This window comes from Perna viridis, chromosome 2 (assembly GCF_037379345.1).
Source record: "Perna viridis isolate PV_CMFRI_1.1 ecotype Kerala chromosome 2, ASM3737934v1, whole genome shotgun sequence".
NCBI lineage: Eukaryota > Metazoa > Mollusca > Bivalvia > Mytilida > Mytilidae > Perna > Perna viridis.
The window spans coordinates 70,196,830-70,214,071 of record NC_142446.1 but is presented as its reverse complement, the minus strand read 5'-3'; the positions used below and the strand labels follow the sequence as shown (position 1 = coordinate 70,214,071).

The 17,242-nt window shown below is 32.7% G+C and overlaps 2 protein-coding genes across 8 annotated transcripts in view; one reads left to right on the top strand and one right to left on the bottom strand.

Annotated features, from left to right (window-relative positions):
• Window positions 1-12,716, top strand: part of LOC148626733 (cadherin-99C-like) — a 42,741-nt gene extending 30,025 nt beyond the window's left edge. For all 7 annotated transcript variants that reach the window (XM_088571003.1, XM_088571000.1, XM_088571002.1 and 4 more), the window contains 14 exons: window positions 1,030-1,119; window positions 1,308-1,418; window positions 2,750-2,851; window positions 3,962-4,093; window positions 4,799-4,883; window positions 5,166-5,260; window positions 6,445-6,633; window positions 7,149-7,207; window positions 7,657-7,741; window positions 7,961-8,083; window positions 9,025-9,080; window positions 9,608-9,886; window positions 10,242-10,734; window positions 11,692-12,716. In XM_088571003.1, coding sequence (XP_088427129.1) covers window positions 1,030-1,119; window positions 1,308-1,418; window positions 2,750-2,851; window positions 3,962-4,093; window positions 4,799-4,883; window positions 5,166-5,260; window positions 6,445-6,633; window positions 7,149-7,207; window positions 7,657-7,741; window positions 7,961-8,083; window positions 9,025-9,080; window positions 9,608-9,886; window positions 10,242-10,734; window positions 11,692-11,760 — 1,968 coding nt within the window. In that variant the 3' untranslated portion in view covers window positions 11,761-12,716. The remainder of the gene's footprint in view (window positions 1-1,029; window positions 1,120-1,307; window positions 1,419-2,749; window positions 2,852-3,961; window positions 4,094-4,798; window positions 4,884-5,165; window positions 5,261-6,444; window positions 6,634-7,148; window positions 7,208-7,656; window positions 7,742-7,960; window positions 8,084-9,024; window positions 9,081-9,607; window positions 9,887-10,241; window positions 10,735-11,691) is intronic.
• A 1,543-nt stretch (window positions 12,717-14,259) lies between these two features.
• LOC148626732 (uncharacterized) lies at window positions 14,260-15,586 on the bottom strand. Its single transcript, XM_088570995.1, has 2 exons — window positions 15,472-15,586; window positions 14,260-15,151 (listed from the first exon to the last, which is right to left on the bottom strand). Exon 2 carries the CDS (start codon window positions 15,149-15,151, stop codon window positions 14,273-14,275), a length of 879 nt encoding a protein of 292 aa, XP_088427121.1. The 5' UTR covers window positions 15,472-15,586; the 3' UTR covers window positions 14,260-14,272.
• Window positions 15,587-17,242: the final 1,656 nt, after the last annotated feature.

Here is a 17,242-nt window from a genome sequence, read left to right as displayed (position 1 = left end):
TTGGTATATGTGTGTATACTGTGACAGAAAGCTTGGTATATGTGTATACGTGTTACTTGTATACATTTATAGATACGTACATGTACCATATCATACCTTGGAAAAATTGTACAAACTATTTTGGTCATTTCGGTTCACTTGACCACATCATACCGAATGAAAGTTCAATAAAATGCTTTTATAATAAAACTTATTGTATGGTCAATTCCTGATGTTATAGGACGTTTTACTACACATGATTAGAGGATGGTCAAATAAAACTGTTATTTGATCACTTGAGAAACTGTCGTTTCAATAGTTTATGTTATATCAAATTTATCAACAGAACGCGTTATTCCATGGTATCAAATAGTGTGGAAATAAATGTAGTTAAGTCAACAGAATACATTTGTTTTATTACATTCTGTTCATATTTAGTGGTTAAAATCTTAATACAAATTTTGGTCTCATTTCAAGAGATGAAGTGTTAAAATATGTCATTTACTACCAGAACTTACATGTTTTACATTAAACTATAATGGGAAATACGTGTTTCACCTCAAACAGGGAGAAAAGTACCAAAAGTAATTGAGTACGTGTCAGTCAGCTGTGAAATGACAGCTCTTAATGAGGTTTAAATGTGCACGGAAAACATAGTTTTAACTTGTATGATGGATGAAAGTAACAACAACTTGGAATACGTTCTACAACTGTTTTTTCCGGTCTGTAAATTGATCGCATCTGTGATGACATATGCTTTTTCAATATTTTTTGATACTTGTATGAGAGGATAGGGACATTACCAAAAATGTAAAATTTAACTGTATCTGATTTTGAATGATTTATTGTTGAATGGTTAAATGTCCGTCCGATATGACTGAGCCACTTGAATTTTGAATAATTTATATTTCCTTTAGACAACACTTACGTCCTTCCCTCTGTCTCCTCTTGCATTAAAGACCTTTGTCTCCTGTTGCATTTAAAAGCTCTATCTCCTCTTGCATTAAAGACCTATCAAAATGTTTATCATTTGTAATTTCGATCACACAGGTTGATGTCACTGTTCGAGTACTCCTCGTTGATGTTAACGACCATGCGCCTACATTCTCCAAAACCGTTTATACAGTCAATATTAGTGAGGTAAACGATTGAATATATAAAAAGTACAACTTGTCATAACAAATTAAAGTAAAGTGAAGTAAGATTTTTACACAGTTAGCATTTAACAGAAATAGAAATCAGTTTTGAGCTTTTCCGAAACATTTCAATTTTGATACTTTGCAAACAAAATCAATCATACATGTGCATGTATTGACTTCCTTTTCTAGAATAGTGCAATTGGAACCACTGTTTTCAAAGACGCAAGTGCAACAGACGGCGACAAGAAAGGAGTGGGGAACGACATCTTTTCTTACAGTATATTACCTGGGCAATTTTCGGTGCGTTCGTATATTAATTAAATCTCTAAAACAATATTTTAAGAATCCTAATGAGTTGTTACACTATACAATGAAATAAGTTTTTGCTTCATTATCTGTCTAGACAATCCCAATTGTCTGTTCGCCTGAAGCTGCAAGTACCATTCTACATAAGAAGCATTCAGGATCTTAAACATTTGAAAATAGTATTATTGATGATGTCGACAGCATATCTAAAAACAGCTATTACACCAACGTTTTCTAATTTCTAAAACCTGTATTTCAATTCAAATGGTGGTAGTGAACAGACAGTGGAATTTATATATCCCATTCCGGGATGCGGTTTTTCAGCGAGGGTAAAGTTGTGTCATTGGCTAATTTTAGGGTTGGCTTGTACTCACGTATCATAAGGTTATACAACTATGTCTTCCGTAATAATTCATTTTGATCAAACTTCATAATAATCATTTCCTATTTTACATCATATTACTTTGCCCTCTCTTCTTGGTATAAGTACTACTACAAGACTTGCTCAGTTACTTAGTCCTCTTCAGCGAGACATAAAATCACAACTTTCTCTCCACTTTGGATTGTCATGTGGCTTTGCGAAATGCCAATTAAAAAATCTGTGAAGCTCCTCCTCCAGTTTTACTGTACTTATGTTTTTAAGAGGCGTAGTTTAGGGTTGAGAGATGTGTGAAATATACTTCTTACATGTAGCTCAGGGTTTTTTTTCCTTTTATGTTTCAAGCATTAAATTCAGTATCATTTATAATTTGTATATTGTTTTTTCTTTTAACTATGGTTAAATATGTGATGTGGGAGGGGATTGTAAGAGTAATCAAACAACGAAGATTCCAGCGGGAATCAAACAATCCAGGGAAAACAGACACACACACACACAACAATCCAGGGAAAACACACACACACACAAACAATCCAGGGAAAACACACACACACAACAATCCAGGGAAAACAGACACACACACAGCAAAGAATTAATAATAACCAACATAGTAGGTACAAAGAAACAAAAGTAAATGAGCTCCACTAAAAACTGGGAGCATGGATCAGATGTACCGGTAGGGTAAGCGTCATCAACTTTTCTAGAAACACCCGCCAAGTTGCCTATAAAATGTCAAGTTAGGGGTAGACAGAAGAGGAAAGGAAACTATTTTTTTAATTTAGTATACTGTTATTTTTTATTGTTTTTCCACCACGACGAATATCTTGACTTAAAACGGTTAATTAAAATTTCTAATTCTGCCATTTAATCAACCCCAACCTCGACCAAAGTTTACTCCCCCCCGGCCGAATTATAAGTACATAAACCTTTTTGTTTCGCATTTCAGGAATATTTTGAATATGAGTATCCATTATATCCAATTATAACATTGAAGAAAAAACTTGATTTCGAACAGATACAACAGATGGAAATCCAAGTTATGGCAAAGGTCTGTATAATAAACTGACTCAGTATATTTACAGAGGGTATATCAATTGAAAAAAATATTTCAGCACAAATGGACATTTGTCATCATTTTTCTACAGATAGTTTGTAAATGTATATGCATGCTTCATAGTTGACTGTGATATGATTTATTCTTTGGGTCTGGTCAGATTTAGATATTTTGAAAATATTTTAAAAATGTTTATTTAAAATTGTTAAATGCGTCGTTGAACTTTTACTAACAGAGTAAAATGCTTGAATCCATGTCTAAGCATAACTTGGAATAGTCATTCATAGTAAAACCTATAACATCTGTCATGCGGCATATGTTTCCGGTTAGGCCTTATACCTTTGGTATTTTATGTCTATCTAGTATGGCTTATTATCTAACGGATGTTTTTTTACCTGTTACATTGTATTTCCGGTAATAAGCGGTATCGTGATGCCTGTGAGCGAAGGCAGTTCGATTATCAAGGAATATCTGGGAAACTGAAATTCCTATTTGTTTATTGAGGGAAAAAACAAATTAATGAAGTAAAATACTAAAAATCTCTAAAAAATCTAATTAAAAACTTGATACGACAATCGTGTAAGTGTATTAACTGTTGGGATTACAGATGTCGTTCAACCATATGGTTATTTCGTGATAGTGGCAAATAATTTAAAACCAAGGACCAAGTTGCATATATAGATGTCGCATAAACGAATGTAACGGAGTTATATTTGAGGATAAAAGAGATATCAAAATTGAAAAGAATTTTTATTATACTTTTGTAATTATTACATTGGTCAATTGTAAAATGTCACGTTTTTACTTTTATTTTCTGGTTTAACTTGATGTGCGTACATGCGCGTTCCTTTATGTTAAAGGTTACATAAAAGGTTATGTAAGTGAGGCTACGGGCTGTTTTGTATAAATTCCATATGTGCAGACTCGGAATGCTCAATCGGTTTTTACTTCGTATTTTCAACTTTTGTTTAATTTTATTTAATTCTGTTGATTATTTGTAGATATCGTTGTTACGAGGTTTACATTCAGTATTTGTTGTATAAATTTTGTCTTATTCTTATAACTGTTTAATGTATATAATTGTTATTTCTGTTCTGTTAAAAGGACCAACCGGAGCGAGGACAGAGTCTAAATTCGACAGCCAGGCTGAAAATAAACATTATAGACGCTGATGATCTGAACCCATCATTTCAACATGACCACTATCATGGGACTGTCAGTGCGAATTCACTCCCGGTAATTTGACATTTCGCTTTAATTTTTAAACGGTATCTGACTAATCAGGACAGTTTATGAATTTATAATTGGGTTACAACTGATAGGTTTGTGGAATAATAGAACTTGTATTACCTTGTAATTATGTTGGAGCTGTTTTACAGATAGAAAAAAATCGAACTATTTAGCTTTAATGGATAACCATGGACTAGACAAAGTTTTTTTTAATAAATCTGAGGTGTAAAGTTATTGCAATGAGTCATTTTGAAATTCAAAAGCTGCAAATTATTGCAACGTAACTTTCTGGCTTTTTTAAATTAAACTTTTTGATAGAACATTGCGAGTTAACATCGTACGCGTTTTTAGATATATTATCTATAATATATTATGCCGCCCGTTTGTGTTACAATATACCGGAAATAATGAACCAAATGGAAGCGGGATGTTTAGCGCGTTTTACATTTTAAAACCTGGTTTTACCCACCATTGCTGTCAGAAATGCATGTACTAACTTGCATGTCAGGAACATTACGATGATTTCTAACTTTCCGGTTTTTTCCTGATTGTGCTATGTGTTGCATGGACTTTCCTTTTGAGTTTTCCATTTGTCTATTTCCAAGATTTATCAGTTTGATAATTTTGTTATTACCCATCAGGTGTACCCCCCTGAGTTACTCAATATTAGAGGATGACAGAAATCTACACGATCAAAACTTTTAATTTCAGGGCACTGAAGTCCCTCTTCAACCGTCGACAGTCACGGCGTATGATCAAGACACATTGAATGCTTCGATCCGATATGAATTAATAGGTAGGATTATGTGTACAAGTGATAGATGACTCTCTTGATAAGTTCACATTAGCGTAGTTGGTCAAAAACTACCCTAGGCCTCACGGGAGTGAAGTTCTATTATCACTTTCAAAACTCTCAAGGTATTTTGGTTATAAAGACCTTAAACCGCAAATTGCCAACTACATCGTCATTTTCATGTTTTTTATTTCATTTTTGAAGTTGGTTCTTATTTGGTAGAGTATTCAGAGAGTATAGAGTATTTTATAACCTCCGTGAATATGTATTGTCATTTTTGTGTAGATACTAAAGGAACTTTCACCATTAACAACCATACAGGAGTTGTCACAGTCAACTCACAGCTGGGTAGTGACACAAGAAGAGTTATGATAGTGAAGGTATAGTTAATTTAGTCTTTTAGTAGCAGAGTGGAACCAATTTATTTCAGTTCTTTAATATATTTTATTTATGTTTTGCATATTATATACATGAAAACTTGTATGCCATACCGGTATTGTTTAATTGAGTTAGATCTAAATCAAAAGGCGTTTTTATATACCGCTCACATTAAATGTAAACATTTGTGAACGTAAATACAAAATCACCATGGTAAGTATATCCGCTATCACCCTGGTGAGTATAACCACTATCACTCAACCAAATTTGAAACATTACATAATTTCTAATTAAACCATTATAAAATACAAACATTTGTTCAAAATCAAATAATTCTCAACTAAATTGTGTGGGCTTAACGTTAAAGAAAATGTTTCTAGCTTTTATTTGACAAATAAATGTCTCTGCAGTTTTAAAGAAATGGGAATTGTGATAAAAGTTGTGGCTTCTATTGAATGCTGAGTTTTATTGGTCTAAGAAGTTTCTATATCTAGATAATAAATATTCTCCCATCCAAAGATACATTTTTGTAATTATAAAAGACAGCTGTACTTTTCAGAGTTCTCAGACCGACGCGTTAATCAAACGATACGTGCTTCTATACAAATATGTAATTGAATTTTACACCTATTTTGTACGTTATTACTTGATTGATACATAAATTCATCTTTTCCATTTACTTCAATAATGCAATGTGTCTGGCTGTCGTGAAGTGTGTTCTGTCTTATTCTATTATAAAGCTTTGATGCTCAGTTTAACAAATCAGACGTCGTTTGACGCTATGAGTTTTCTTTGAAATGAAGTTGCCATTTTCATCATTTTTGCATTGTCTTGTCTGTAACATTGAACTTTTATTATTTTATCGAATGCCATTTAGATTTTTTCTCGTAAAATTTTCATTTATTGTTGTTATTTGAAGATTTCAAGATTTAAGATATTTTATTTTTTTACGATAGAAAAGCAATTTATTACTATACTGAATTAGCTACAATTACTTATAACACGCTAAAAATATTATTCCATAAAACATTATCATGTCTTTATGCTGATAGAATCCTCGAACAAACAACAAATATTTACAATAAATATATGTGACTTGTGCTACAAAATTGTGCATTCAGTTACCGGAAGTAGAGCATGCATTGTTTTGATTTTATAACATTTAAGTATGTGCGTTTATATTTAGGCTGTTCAAGTGGACAATTTATTTAGATGGTGTATTGCAACATTGACCATAAACATCACAGGAGCAGTGAAACCACCAGAACAGAACGACACACTCCATTTTCAATTCCAGCAATACAAAGTTTATGTTTCAGAAAGTGCACCTGTCGGCACAGTTTTGAAAAGACTACATCCCATGGGACATGTAACGGTATGGATTTAAACTTTGACTCTCGATTTAGTCATTATAGCTTTCGCTGAAATGTGGGCATGCGATATTGCAACAATACATACTTACTTTACAGACCAACAAATTTAATATATTTATCAAAAGTAAAGTAATACCCATTATCTGACAAACCGTTTACGCCATTTACGCTTACTTCAGTTCAACATGTAGCTTTGTATGGTTACATCATTTGCTACAAGTTTGGATAAGATTCAACAGCAGTAAAAACCGATCCAGTCTTTTATTAAAGTTATGTAACATTGTTTACGTCCGTCAAGCCATGATCTAATGTCTATGCATCATTATCCATCACTATTACAGCGATTTAAATCACAATTCATCTTTTTCCCCATATACATCAAGTATTGAGAATATAAAATAATCACCTAGGTCTTGAAAAGCCGATTCATCAATTAATAAATTACATACTGGTTCTTAATGTACAAAATGAAAGATTGTCGCCAATACCTACTAATCATAAAGTATTCTATTATCAGGGAGCATCTCTATCCTTCAAAATAGTAGGAAGTCAAGACGAATTTCAAATTAATTCAAGGTAATTTACAATATATCAATAATTTATTACTTACCATGGATCATGACTTGTAAGAATATACATTTTCATAGATTGTTAATAAGAAGAATTGTCACTGGCTGCAACAAAGTGTAACATTCTGTTTCAGTGGAAAATGTTTAGCTAATTATTTTTAATTTGGGTACTTTATGTTGCCAAAAAATACACATAAAATTTGACAATGTTAAGAACGCCTTATATTTATGATTGAATAAAAAAGTACGACTTTGTAAGTTGGGGAAATGAATGTTTATTAAAAAACTCCACCACACTTGCTTTCTTGTGCAGAAACAAAAAAATACAACATTCTATTATTTTCCTAGTTTAAAAATTTGAACTATGATTTCCTTAAAATTGAAAAGCAATTTTCTTAAATCTCGTTGCATGAAACCACATTTAGATAAGCCATAACTTAAAATACTTCATTTTAGCGGGGATTTAATGCTTCAAAAGCCGTTAGATTACGAACAACAGAAGAGTTACCAAATAACAGTATCTGTCACAAACGGAATAAACGTAAGTACAATCCAAACTCAGGTCTAAGTTCATATTCAAGGTAAATTAGATCGTTTGTGCGTGCATAGGTAATTTACTCTAATAATGGATTCAAACACTGATCATCTTCATGAGGAAAAAATACAATAGTTGCAGCTGAAGATGAAGGTCATTTCTTCGATGTAATTACAAATTTGTGTTAAATACAAACATGCCAATATATATGACACATGTTTTTAGGCTGCCTATACGACAGTGACTTTCTCTGTCACAGACGTAAATGACAACAGCCCAGTTATAAAAACGCCGTCAATAACCGTCACAACTGAGCGAGTGACGGGAGCTGCATTAACCATTATTGAGGTATGTTTATTTATTATTTGATTAAGCTGAAATTGACAAAGGCATTGAACGGAGATATTGATGATATAACATTTTGTATTTAACTAAATATTATTTGATTTTGTATAATTTCTCCTTCATCAAATAAACGAAGTAAATAAAACTCTGAGGTCTGCCTTTATTTTGATCATCTAGAAACAGATACAGCAAAAGATAAACTCTAAAACAATTAAAAAAAAACAAAACAAAAAACAAAAACTCGACGACTTTTCTTTCCATTGCATTGTCAATTTTCCTTCCCTGTGCTAGAACATTCCAGCCGCTGCAGTGTATCATACTATCTACACTAGCTGAAAAGCATTTGAGTTTAAATAATCTTTGACTACGATTTTTCCGCAATTCTGACATAAACTCTATGAAATGATATTCCCGTGATTTTCAAACCAGCCAAGTTTATTAGTTTTGAGTAGGATTTAAATGAATTTCATGTGTAATGTTATTTGCATGTTATATTGTGAAATACAGATATATATGTAATAAATATGTAAACATTCTTTTACGTTAGCTATATTTGTATTTCTTCACATTTCAAAACATCGATCATTGTTTAAAAGCCAAGCAAATGGTGCTGCAACAGAATTTTAAATTTTATTCTGTTTTATGCTACATCTCTCCGTTTCTAAGCCTTTAAAGATTGAAAATATATCTTGTCTGAGAAACAGTTAACGTGACATTATCAGAGTATATGCAAACTTTCGTTAAGTATGTTAAGGTTTTACCAATGTATTTCTATAGGACTATAGTTCTGTTATTGACTATAAAATTTAGGCCTTACAATGTATGCCTATTTAGACTAATAACGACAAATGATTAACTGAAGTATTCGTTCACATGTAATTGAATAATTATTTTCATGACTTTACATAGAAATAAATTGTAAATTTCCCGCAATTTTAATTAAGGTGTCTGATGACGATGAGAATTCCTCATTTACATTCCGGCTTTTGAGTTTCACAAGGTAAGTTTATGTTGAATTCTGTGTTTATATTTATGTATGCGTTTTACAATATAAACTTATAAATGTGTGGAGGAGCCTTGTGCGTATAGTAGTATAAGATTAATTTAATAAACATTTTTTCCTATATTCATGTGTATCCTTATACTTTTTCATAAGGTGATGAAAATCATTGATTCGATCTTCATTAAAATATGGCAAACGATTGAAATATTGAAATACTGACTGCATATACATGTACTTGAAAAGTGCAAGGCTCGTAAATACTTTTGGAGATGAAACGTTTTAAGTCCGTCAGAAAAAAAAAAAACAATTTTGATACGAAGCGGACGACACTCTGGCACCTTTAAAATACTGCAACGTTTGGAACTTATAATAAAAAAGGTTCTAGTCAGAGAGTGTATAGTATACACCAAGTTATTGCAATTTGACGTTTAAAATATGCATGTTTTAAGTATAAATAAGAAAATCTTGTCTCAACATTGCTTTGTCTTCCCAAGTATTTAAGTTTTCTAATGTGCTTCTTCCAGTTTATTTGCTGTTGATTCCAACGGAGAAGTAACGATTATTGGTAGAGAGGAAGATCTCATAGACGATAGATATGTTCTTACTATATCTGTAAAAGATAATGGCAATCCGGTTCGCGAGAGTATCGCCATTGTTAATGTAAATTTCCCAGCTACATCGAAACCTGTAGCCAAGGCAACCGTCATGACAGAAACCAACGATATTTTGGCAATTGGTCTAGGAGTGGTGGCAGCCGTTCTGTTTCTGGTTGTTATTTTGTTGATTGTTTATATAATCAGAAGGTATGTAAAACGTTTTAGGTTTTAACTCGACATGAGGTATTAGGTGTATTATTGCCATCATTGTACATAGTCAGGAGGCACATACAGTGGATATCATGCACAACTTTTTGTTCCAAAGAAATATAAATCGAAACGAAGACGTGTATGTAAACAATACGTAAAAGTAAAAACATCATTAAGGTTGTTTTTTGTTAAATCTTCACTTTGATGTTATTTGCATGATATAATTTACAGACTTCCTTGGATTTTCATTTCTGCAAAATAAGTAAGAGAAATAGATAAAAACAGTTTTAGTAACTTTGAAATTTACAAAAGTATTCAAATATAATTTAAAAAATAATGATTCAATTTTAAGGCGTCTCTATGCTGCTGAACAGTTAGACAAAGTTAAACACAACAGAGGAATGAACCCCCGAGGTTTGACGTACAGACCAGGAGATCCGTCTCCCGCACCTTCCCATTTTGATCTGAAATTCAATGGAGACTTAGAGGAGACCTCTGAGATTGATGGATCAACAACGATACAAGATAATCCGTTATCGGACCATCGTTTTCGATATGGATACCCAAATATAAACGGTGATATCGATTTAGAGGCTGGCGATGAAGAAATTCATATAGACACTGCAGTTGTTCCATTCGAAAGAGACGATTATTTCAGAGCAAGTGGGCGAATGAAAACATTCGGTGGGGGTCATGAGGAGTGCAACAGTAGTGATAATAGCTACGCAAGTGATAGTACGGGTGACAGTAACAAGGGTCTGATGAAAAATCTCAAAAAGCAGGCGTTAACAAATGGTTCGGAGAAAATAGGGGCAGTTAACAGGATACCATCGTATATGTCAGATGTAAGTGTTCTTTCTTGAGGCATTTTAATGGTTTTAAATACGGGCATGATGTATTGGTAAATATGTTCAATACGTACAATGATTTACAAAATACTTAATTATTTCCCCGTAACTCTTGTCACATGAAAATACCGGTTATTTTGTTTGGTGTACATTTAATGCCTGTTTATATTTTTTATATGATTGTAGAGTTGCTTTACGAAATCTTGACTTTTTATTGACCGATTTTTAAAGGTAGTAATGAAATCCTCGAATATATAATGGATATTTATCGAGAAAAATTCACGCATCGTTGCTAAAGGCTTGATCTTTGTCATTGATATTCTGTTTTATTTAGGAATTGTACTATATACAAATATATTTGTTTTTTCTCTTTTGCTGCTGTTGTATTCCTCATTCTTTGGAGCCAGGGCATCAGTACAAATTTAAATATTTTCTTAAAAAATATCAATTTAAAGCACTTTTAAACCACGTCTACTTGAATAGAATTACCTTGTCTTTGCGTGATAATTGCTTAATTTGTGAAACTTGAGATCCAAATTGTGTAATTTTCTAATTATTTACGTGTAAAAAGCAATTCTCCAAACATCAACATGCCCTTAGTTTTGAGCATGGTGACATGATAATGAAGCCAGGTGTTGAATAAAAACCGCTAGTCAAACAACTTTTCTAGAAAGTTACAGCTGATATTAGGTATTATGTCATCCCTAGTTCCTTTTTTAAAAAATTATTAGTTCGTTTTCCAATTTTGCACCTGAGGTGCACATTTTGGATGCATAAAATGTCAGCTCTGATAACTTTATTGCTCATACTGATGTTTTTGCAACATAAATGCCATGCGCAAAATATCAAAAACGTATTACTGTGCTTACATACAACAAAAGATTACCCATACTTGAGTTAAAAAATGCAGATATTTTAGACTTTTTGCATTGTCTTTTATTTTTTACCTTACAGAGTGTGTTAGAAAGTAGACTTGGGCAGAAACCTTCAAAGGAAAAGCCAGAAATTACAGTTTACTTCTGATGCATTGTTGATAGGTTTGATATTGTGCAATAGAATCATTCCGATATTGACATAACTTAAATATTTAAATTTATTTGAATATCTGATTACGCTATGAATATTCATCGCCATGCTTGATCCAGGTGCTAAATTTGTGATAATGGTATATCATATCATTAAGTTGTATTAGGTTACTTGTTTTATCTTAGATATAATTGTTTGTTTGGTTAAGAAAATGTGAGATGTCAGTTTCATGACGTTTGTATTATTGCTCAGGTGTTTGGCAGTATGTTTTAATTGTTTTCCCATTATTTTTTTTTGTTTTGTTATTAAAACTGGTTTTGTATTTTGCGTAATTTCATATTAAATAATCTTTATCTATTGATTGATATATTTTAGTAAACATATTGAGTGGTATTGCTATTTGAAATAGATCTGTTTCTTTTAAATGCTGTCACTTCTCGTGCCGTTCATGATATTTCTGCAGATTTTATTGCATGTTATTTCAAATAATTCATAACAACATAGAAATCCTGTCATTTAGCATAATAATAACTGAATGACAATATCATGAATTTATGTATCGATGTGTTACGTGATAAGAATTACGTCAATTAAAGTACTAATGACATAAAAAGCTATACAAAAGGTCTGCTCCTAGCAAGACGTTATTGTAATACGTGAATTTCAAGACGCTTTTCATGGTTGGTTCAATTCATTTTGTCACATTGTGTTTCCGTATTTATTTTACGGAGATGGATTAATCTAAAGAACGGTTGAAAAAAACTTCTTTGGACAATTGAAATGATATTTAAGATATAACTTAGCGATCGCTGTGGAAGTATGTTCGTGTTTGATTCTTGTGTCAAATTGATTATTTGTGTTCCCACTACTTAAATTGTTGATTATGTACAAATATTTATGAATTAAACAGATAATAATATTATTTTGTAATAAACTCTATTATTTAAAAATAATTGTTTCGATTTCTTATTTATAACGTAAAACCAAAAAGATGCTTATGTTTTAAGCTATGGACGAGTGTAATCGTAATGTTTGAACTCACGTAGTTAGCGTTTTTTATTTCCTGTTTCATTCATCATACAAGAAAAGCAAATTTATCATTACAGCAAATGTGTGATCAAGTATGAAGGACTGACCTTTCGCAACTTAGATGGCAACAATGGTATTCAACTTCACTGTCCTTAAAGTTTACATTAGGTGCTTACTTTTCTTAAAGTCAATCCTAAGAGTAATCAAGGGAACCACGATACTAGCGGAAATCAAAAGAATGTAATCCAGGAGCAAAGACCAGACGTGCAAAAACAGACACACAACAAAGAACATAAAATAAGCAAAATAGTATATACAAAGCAACATAAGTAAAAAGCAATTCGGATTCTACTAAAACGGAGAATGGGCCGGGTGGTACGATAGGGTAAGCATCCTCTGCTTTTCTAGAAACACCCATAGAGGTGCTCAAGAAATGTCAAGTCCGGGGAAGACGAAATATGAAAGGAAAACTAATTGTTGAACAAATCGGTTCTCATGGTGCAGATGGATTCACCGCAACGGTCCAAAAGTTCATGATAACGACCACAAAACTTCTGTATGACTTCACTCTTGCAGCCACATAAACCTGTTCTAGAAGCCTAATTGTAAGAAGTCTAGCGCGAAGTGACGGCCAGCTCTGTCATAACGTATGAGTGTGATATGTAAACTCCTTGTGCAAGTGATGAAGGGATGTTGCCATAGATGAAAGGAAGGTTGAGAATACGTAATGAAAAGTCACCGCGTTTGTTTTATGGTTTGGTCAATAGTTTTCCTTTACCATCGATCTCTGAGTGTAGATCAGGATATGAGGCTATCTTCACAGTGTCTGTAGTATACTTTACCTCAAGTGCTTTGTGTTGGGGTCGCAATGTATAATACCATGATTGTTCATCGATAATACGTTATCTATATAGCGGAAACTGCGATCAAAGGATCTGGCTAAACGATGTTCCTTCGTATGGTTCAGATCAGTTATAAAGTCAGCCTCATTAGAATGAAGGAATGGTGAGTGGAGGAGCACAATTTGTTCCAACTGAAATGCCGACCTTTGTTGAAAAACGCATCCACCATACAAATATGTTGTCGATAAAAAATTCCAGCATTTTGAAAACATCTATATATTTGGAAGATGATTTGGAATCGTTTTTTACAAAGTATGAGGAATCTCTATATATCTTAATATCTGATAAAAAACTAACCGGTAGATATGTCACCTAAAAAAACATGTATGCTTATAATGTACTATACAAAATGTAGCACATGCCTAAACAGAGTCTACAGGAAAACATTCTTTGACAAGAAGTTGTGCTTCTATGGGTCCTTGAGCATTGGAATTTTGATTTGGGTGACTAAATTATTTGTATTTGTTTCACTTGTTTAACAAAACAGATAATGGAGAATATGACGACATCCTTATATCAAATATGATGATATATATACTTGTTATTAAAGATGAAAAATGTGCTATAAAAGATACATTTTATTCAGAATTCTGCCGGTAATACTTTGACAAGGGTCGAGTATGTGTAGTTCTCCTATTGCTTCTATTGAAAGCATTTGTTCTTTCAGTTTCTCTAACGGTTATATTTTGTTCCTTTTCTTCGATATTAGACTTTGTAACACTTGTGTTTGTTTTTGCCTTTTTATCACCAAATTCTCCACCTTCAATCAACCCTATTATTTCTGTGACATCGTAATGATCAATTGACCCACATCGATATGTAGGTGGTGTTAGTTGCAATGAGTTCTTTAAAGACTTCATATAGTTCAGTTTTTCAAGTATTTCCAAGTTAAGCTGAAAGAGAAGCTGATAGTCATTATGCTCATTGTCGAATGCTTTCAGACCAGTCTGAACTAATTCATTCATTGCACGTACATTTTTTCTACATAGTTCAATCTCACAACTTATCTTTTTCGAAGTTGTCTCTTTCATCTTCTGTAATTTTTCCTTCATTTGACGGTGTGCTTCGTCGATTTCCATTTTGATATGATGAACCCTTTCATCAATCATTTTATCAATTTCGTCTACACTTTGCTTATATACATGTTTTTCAGAGTGCAAATCTCTAACAAGTCTACTTAATTTGCTAAACCCTTCCTCTCGAATTGCGTTGAGATTTTGACTGAGTTGCTGTAGGGAAAGGTCAGCTTCCTGTCCGCTTCCGGTAATTATGGGCGCCATGATATTTGCGTAAGAATTTGGTAGACCGGGGTTAGGTTTGCTAAGACATCCGGTACCCGTCACTGAAAATGATGCATTTTTTCGACTCCTTGGTATTGGTTTTGGAAGATCGTCTCCGATTGTGTTTGGTGATTTTTCAAACACCATTTCATTGCCATCTTTAAACCATTCGGTCATCTGAAAATGACAGACAAACTAATGAGATTTTGTTCTCAGATCATACTGTAAAACATGATTTAAACTTGTCTGATTATAGTTTCCCCGATAATTACCAAAATTAATGGCGACTTCCTTTTGGTCGGTGGCAGATGAATATCGGATTAAACAACGTGATCGTAGAGCAAACTGAAGGATGAATGAAAGTAATAAAAGAAGTTAATTAAACCATGGAATTACAAATTAAAAAAAGAGAAAGTTATGACAAAAAAAGGACGCTGTTGATGGTGAAAAATCTGAGTATTACATTTAGGGTTTTTATAAGTATAAATCAATCTTACCGTGATATTTCACTGCACATAGGTGTATTATCAACTTTAAAGTATCAATATTTCCATTCCAGTGTCGTTCAAATCTATAACAAGCTTCGATAACTTTGTAATCTTGTTTAAAAGGTATTATTATTAAATTCAATACACATCTGTAGGGTATTTATTTTTGCCTTTATAAATGAACTTAGACAAAAAGGTACGAAGTTTTAAATCATTTGGCTGGGTAATTTATGTATGTAAGCTGAATTTAGATGGATTTTGGTCATTAGGAATTAATGGCTAGATTTTTAATTAGAGAGGTTATCAATAGATTTTCCCTATTCATGGCAGAAATTTTGTTGTAATTGCACATTTTTTTGAATTAACGAAAGTACGTGTTTATAAATGGCACAAACTAGTCTTAGTGCTTATAATTTTAATTCATTTTATATTGATTAAATAGCATGATAGCGCAGATTACATACAATTTTCATTTATTTTAATCAGAAAAGAAATTTTCTCAGGCGTTAAAATCTAATCTTACTGGACATTTCTAATTATTGAAAGTATGCGTTTATAAATGTTTAAAGTTCTCATATGTTTTAGTGCCTATCATTATCACTAGAGGATGCCTGCGAAATCACGGTCGATTGAGCAAAGTGTGGACACGGTACTGATTTGAAGAGTCCAAACAAAATGAGTAATCGTTGTAAAAGATCTACGACCATCTATCATACATCAATGGTGTATAGTTTAGTTCAAATTGCTTTAGTGATTTAATAGTTGACCATTAACCTTTCAAGGGGACTTGCTTTTCATTTCAGTCATAATTGTTTGGCTTTTTTGCGCGCAAAAATATGTACTTTTCTAATGCATGTAAACGAATTATTTTATTTCTTTTTTTATTCACATAACTTACTTTTTAACTTTTCCTTACCAAATTATCTTTTTTCCAAAGTCAGGATCGAAATATTTTTAATAACCAAAGAAAAAAAAACAAGCTCCCCCGGAAGTTAAATGGTCAGCAAAAGAGTAACCTTGATTCATTACTTTATCAAGAATTCTGCTTATGTTCACGTTATAAGGGGCCTTCTTGGTCTAGTTTGAGAGTGTTTACTTTTTTTATTATTATTATAACTTAGTTTGTTCCTTGATATCGGTTACTTTCAATGTACCGTGTGAGTTTTTTTCAGACGCACATATGTACTCCACAGCAACCCTTTTATACGTACATACAAATATGTGATCAACCTCCAAACTTGGACCTGTTCGTTCGTAATTTTTTATTGGTTGAACTGCGAGAAAAGTCGAAAGGGGGCTTTCTAGCATTTTGTCCTATTATTCTGCCAAATTTCCAGTTAGTTAACAAAGAATTACGCCCAATAATGCTTTCAAGTAGGTTATCAAGGTGGCCGCTTACTAACTCGAAAACATTTTTTTTTATTTAGCTCATTTTTGTGCTTAACAACTGTACAAAGTTTTGTTTATCAAATAGAAAACGTCAGGAGACGTAAAATGGTGAGGGATCCAGACTTAAGGCGCAGATGTTTACAAATAGAAGGAGAAGGTTCATTTCCACATCGTCTGAATATAGCTGAAATATTGCTGCTCGGACGTTAAACCCAACAAACAAACATCATTTCGACATGTTCTACGTCTTTCCGTGTCTGGACAGTTTGGCATCTCTGAAAAATGGTGGATGTCGTTTAATTAAGCAAAATAATGAACGTACAATACTCGTGTAACGCATGTACATATGATCCGGACAGTACGTCGATTGAGCCTGCGAGAAAGCGTATTA

What these genes read in the sequence shown, in the direction of transcription:
- LOC148626732 (XM_088570995.1), bottom strand. Translation starts at nt 15,151, where the DNA reads ATGACCGAATGGTTTAAAGATGGCAATGAAATGGTGTTTGAAAAATCA.